Raw genomic sequence first — 6,000 nt, forward strand, 5'->3', positions numbered from 1 at the left:
ATGTCTGATGTGTTTTTTCAATTAGTCTATAAAGCACTTTACCTTTCAATTCTGCTCTGGGACTCAACTTTAATTGCCCTAACAAACTGATTTTTTAAAGGAAGACTTTCATTTAATAATAAATCAAGCACTCCTCCACCACCACCACCCCAAATAAAGGATTCAGAGCAATTTTTTAAAAATTAAATAAACTGGCAAGTGTTTGCTTTCTAGTGTTTTGAAATCTTTATCTATCACGTGAGAAAGTGCTGCTGCAGCTACACTAATGTTTGCTAAGTGTCATGTGCCCAGCCCTGGGATAAACATTCTAACGTGGTGCATTCTCTTGTTCAGTGCTCACATCTCCATATGGTGGGACTATTATTATCCCACTTTTCAGGTGAGCAAATAGAACAACTTAGTTCAGACAAAGCATTTTCTTTCAAAAAGATCTTTTGTAGGCACCAATAAATGACTCAAGTTTAGAACAACATACAACTAGAAGAGAGAATGATTGATTTTGCTGCTTGTCTTTAGTAAAAATAGCAAAAGTGAATGACTCAGGACTATTCAAAGAATGAAAGACACTCACAGCAACAACAATCACAACTGAAGAGGGTCAAAAGCCCTCTCATCCTGAGCAAAATCTACAATTCCACAGTCACGACTAGGGAAGCCTACTCAGTTATATATTTAACTATCTTTACAAGGGCTAATCCACTCAACACACTACCAGCTACCAGGGAGACCAATAAAAGTATTTAGACAGCTGTTAATGTTCATTAATCATAAAATCATTATATTCATTTTCCATGAAATTTGATTTTCATTTTCAGCTTAAGAAAATTATGGTTTATAGTGAATACTGTCGTTATAATTACTTTTAAGCACTTCCTATATGGCTAGAACCGTGATATTTTATATACAACTTTTTCCTCTTAATTGTCACCAACTACTCAGGATGTAAAAGAACTATTGCTAATATCCCCCATTTAGAAATGGGGCTGCATGTAATAAATTTTCCCAAGTTCCCTATTCAAAGGTAACACAAAAATTCAAATCTAGATCTGACCCAGCCCTGTGCACTTAAGCTTGTACTTAATCAAGATCTGACCCAGCTTCATAAAGTTACTTGATTTGTTATTCTTATCTGCTATCCTTGATCAAGCACTAGCTGGCAAGCTCTATTCATTTTAGCTTTACTCTTAATCTTCACTTCCAATACTCTCCCATTTTCAAATATTTCCTCTTCCTATTCCTTTCTGCTTTCTCAACAATATCTAAGAAATTATTATATTTTATCAAACCATATGACAAAAGTTTGCTGCATTAAAGAGATAATATAATTGCTACTCATACTTTTAATCAGTGAGTATAACAACCTCTGTTTTGGTGGCTTGTTCTGCTACTCAAGCAAGCAATAGTAAATGATTCCAGTTCTGCCCAGTATTGTAAAAGTGCAACATGGTTTCTAAAGCCTTCAGCAGCAGTGCAGTTAAAAAACCCACCAGATGTCAATCACCATTCATGTGAATAAGTCACCCCCAACCCTGCTCCTGTGAATGCTCCCTTCTTTCTCTACTGAAACACAAAGCATTGGTAATCATGAAATTGCTTATGCTTCTGAATCTTATGTGGAAATTTTTAATTTGATGGTACACATAATTTTTTATCTTAAAAAAAAAAAGCATTAATACAGAAATTCTGTATTTGCCTCAGTACTTTGGTAAACACCAGGACTATATCTCTGACTCTCTTGACCAATTACTTCCAACTTTTTCCCATACTCTCCTCTCTAACATTTTCCCTCCCATTTACATATCATAACTCACATTTAATTGTCCTAAATGAGTCAACACTACTATATGACAAGAAACAAGAAATCTAAATTTTGAAGATCAGCATTGAAAAAATAAAAAATGATTTTTCTTTATCACTGAAAAATGCTGTCCATGGTATTCATTTCAAGGCTCACCATACCCATTAAAAACCTAAATTACATTCAGAAGTAAATTCTCATTTAGAAAACCATCACCTGGGAAAATCAATAAGTGTCATTTAGATTCCAATGAAAATGTCAGACATTCTTCATAGCTGCTCCAAAGTAGTTATTAAATCAAACACACACACACACACAAAAAAAAAAAAAAAAAAACCCTAGTGATTTTTTTTTCCCCCTCCATTTTCGGTCTGGTGGTTTTTATGGGTATCAATTATTTTAGGATTCAGTGATCATCCAAGAATGGTATTTCATCTCTTTGACTACTACCCTACTGCCCATATTTTAACCTCATTGAATTTTTGGTCCATTGCGTAGAAGAATTTCTCTACTAATAAAAATACAACCATTAAAGATTAACTTACCCCCAGGACAGTCTTCTGCAAACAAATTCCAAGCATTATAATCACCAATTTACACTCTGAAGACTTAAAGGCCAACAATCTTATTCAGACTTAAAATGGAAAACCCACACATATTTGAAGGCTATTGTAAAAAGAAAAATAGCCAACCCAAGTTCACAATAATTAGAAACTCAACCAGACAAATATAACCTTTACTACTTGACCCTTTCCAAATGAAAAGTTTTCCGCCCAAAAATAACTAACAAATTTGTTGACTTGCCGGACTTCCTACTATCTTGTTTTCGATTTTGGTTCGGCAATTATGAATTTGCAGAATTCTTCTTTTCCCAGCTATTTATAAAGTATATGCTATATCTTATAAGTTGTGGCAGACACTAGAAACCACTTGAATCCATGATACAATATTTACTATTAAAAATAATAAAAATGGCTGATATTTATGAAGCTCTTATGATTTATTATCACTATAACAAATTTTAGTTTAATAGGCATTATCTCTTTCCATTCTCACAAAAGCCTGAGAGAAAGTTCTAATATTAGCCCCATTTTACATATGGGAAAACTGAGGGCAAGGAGAGGTCTAGAAACTTTCCCAATATTTGGTAGGGATTTGAACCCAGGTCTGAGTGACTCTAGTGCTCACACTTACTATAACCACCTGGTATAAGCAATAAGGCACTTGATTACATTTGGTTCAGGAAACTAGTCATTCCTTGAACAAGGGTGATTCTACATAATTTGATACTGGGAAGTATGCATCATAAAATGTACACTGTGCATTGGGTTCTAGTGTCAAATGTGTTCAAATTTGCATTCATGAAAGTGGTAATTCATTTATAGGTGATTTTGGAAAGTTAATCAAAATATTATGTTCAAAATCACTAAGTTAATATTTTATTATATATAGGTTGCTGAAGAAATGTTAGTTCTATTATCTGTAAAACAAACTATCACTGTAAAGCAATTTTAAACCATTGGACGTCAAAATAACATATCTACAAAGGAGACAGTCTTCAAATTTTAAAAATGCCTCACCCATATTTGATTGTATTCAAAATGAAAATGAACTAACTCAAAAAAAAAACCACTTCTAAAACTGAGATTATACATGTGGGCTTCCTAGAAGGTAACATGACTGCTGTTACTTGTCTGTGCAAGTTAAAAAGGTAAGCATGATATAACATGAGAAAATTTTATTATTAGAAAAAGGCTGGAAAATTTTCACATAACTCCAAACTCATGGAGAGAACAAATTGGAAATTGTTGAAAAGGATGCATAATATATGGTCTTAATTCAATCCAATATATTTTTACAACATAAATTTAATATTTTTATAATCAAAAGCTAGACAAAAAAGAACTATGGAACAAATGAAATTACCAAAATGAGTTACTGAAATGCAATTGAGGCTTTATTTTCCAAAACCACCTGGTAATCGTCTTATTTGAACAGTTTATCACAGGAACAACTCTCTTAGAAAGTTATGTAATTTGAGAGAAAGAGAGACATGAGAAGTATTAGGGATGTTTATCAATAAATATAAGCGACAAGGGAGACTGTAGCACATCCAAAGACTCCTGCCAAACACTCTTGCTATTTGTTTCCACCGAGTTATTGTTTTGGAAAACATGTTGTTCTCTCTTAAAATAACCTGCTTAATTGTTCTAAAAAGCCACTGGATTACCACCAAGGGCTAACTTGCTCCCACACTGCGATATACTGACTGATAAAGTCAAAGTAAGTTATGCATACAACCACAAAAGAAAGTTTGGAAAGTTCCAAACCCCCGTGATAAAAGGACACTAGCTACTGAATGAATCTTCATCACCATTGCTTAGTGAGACTAAAGCCTGGTCCTACCACAAATCTTAACAATGATAGTCATTCAAACTACCTCATTTCTCTCTTTGGATGTGGGAACTGAGCCACGCTAGTGGCTTCGAGTAGGCTAGTAATTAACGTTTTTAAGAAAGGTCAAATTGACCTTGGATTTTAGCGTTCACTCAAATCCTCACATTATAAATCAGAATTTGTCCAGTATAATTACAGCTTTTTCTGCCCGGGAAAGTCCCAGAGAAACTAAAGAGTTAAAAAAAAAAAAAAAAAAAAAAACCCAAGTTGTGCAAGACAAAGTCAGACACTCATAGCACAGTAAGATTTTTATGAAATGAATGTAACTCATAAGCCTGTTAGGGGATGAACACATACTGTCCTCAAACACAGCGGCACTGCCCCGACACAATCTCCACGCTGTGGCTCTCACCCGATCCCGGTCCCTGACGATGGGGGTGGGGGGCGGGCGAGGGAGCTCCCGTCTTAAGCCATGACATCTGCAGAGCGTTTCCCAATAGGGAGAGAAGGCCCCTCAGCTGGAGGAAGTGGATACTGACAGGGGGAGAAAGCGAAACATGCAAGAAAGAAACAAAACTAGAATTCTAGGAGGCCCGGGAGTGAGACGACAGACACGCTCACTCTGGCGGTCCGAGTGCGTCTGGATGACACAGCCCAGGTGTCCGGGCTCAAGTTGGCATCCGTCTCCAAAGTCTAGATCACAACTTGGGCGCGCTCGTACAAACACTCGGCCTTCAGCTCTTCTGAGCCCATCAAGTTAGCCAAGGGCCCCGGTGCCTGGAGACCTGAGAGGCGTGGAAGGGTAGGGAGCCCCGCGAGGTCCCCATTCCCTGTGTCTTCCGGCCCGCGGGGGAGGGGGCTGGGAAGCTAAATCGGGTGTGGGCCCGAGTAGCGGGACCTGGGGCGGAGATGTCCGGAAAGGAGTTGGGGGCTCAGCCGGGGAGTCCAAGGACGCGGGGGGATGCCTACCTTGTAACATGGCCTCAAGTTTCTTCCTGTCCACGCGGAAGCGCTCTTCGCTCCACTCGGGGCTGTGCAAGGGCGCTCCGGCGACCAAGTCGTCCTCGGACCCGGGCATGGGCGAATCGGTGCTGCGCTCACTGTTGGAGCCCGGGTCCGACTGTGCCGCCAGGTAGCCGGGCTCGCCCTGGGCGGCCATGGTGGGCGAGGGGCGCTGAGGCTCCGGCTGCTGCCGCCGCCGCTCGGGTTGCGCCGCCGCCTCCACTCGCCGGCCGGGCTGGACTGGGTCCGCGCGCCGCGGCGCTAGCTCGTCCCCCAGCAGCCGCCGACGCTGCCGCCGACGCCGCCACCTCGGAACCCCCGGCGCATCCCAGCCCCGGACGCCGCCCGCCGCCCCGGGTCGCAGCCCGGGTCCTGGGCCAGTGGCTGCGCCGCCCCCTGCCAGCAACGCCCGCGCGGAATGAGCGCGCCGCGCCGCCCGAGCCTCCATCCGCTGGGCCCCCGGCGCCCCTTCCCCGCCCGCCGCCCCGGCAGCCGCGCGCTCATTGGCCCGACCGGCCCACGGGGAGCCGCGGCGGGCGGGCGGACGCGCGGGCGGACGGCCCCCGGCGCTCACTCACACTCGCGCGCACACACAGAACACGTACACACTACTTTTTGCGCCTACACATATAATGCCTGCCACGCTCAAGTACTCTCACAGCTCTTCAAACACTCAACTACAAGCACAGCACATTCTTGAATGCACATATAGTTCCTCATCCACACACTTCACTTACACCCTACCGCTTTTCTACACTTCCACGTACAAATTCCAGCCCCATACATACTCTCAAAGTCCTCCT

General features: G+C 41.6%; 1 protein-coding gene across 2 annotated transcripts in view; it reads right to left on the minus strand.

The window, feature by feature from the left end:
- Positions 1-5,354, minus strand: part of Bicc1 (BicC family RNA binding protein 1) — a 280,330-nt gene extending 274,976 nt beyond the window's left edge. For both annotated transcript variants that reach the window (XM_027931424.2, XM_071611241.1), the window contains exon 1: positions 5,165-5,354. In XM_027931424.2, the coding sequence (XP_027787225.1) occupies positions 5,165-5,354 (190 nt within the window). The remainder of the gene's footprint in view (positions 1-5,164) is intronic.
- Between the last annotated feature and the right edge of the window lie 646 nt (positions 5,355-6,000).

The sequence above is a fragment of the Marmota flaviventris genome, chromosome 4 (genome assembly GCF_047511675.1).
Source record: "Marmota flaviventris isolate mMarFla1 chromosome 4, mMarFla1.hap1, whole genome shotgun sequence".
NCBI lineage: Eukaryota > Metazoa > Chordata > Mammalia > Rodentia > Sciuridae > Marmota > Marmota flaviventris.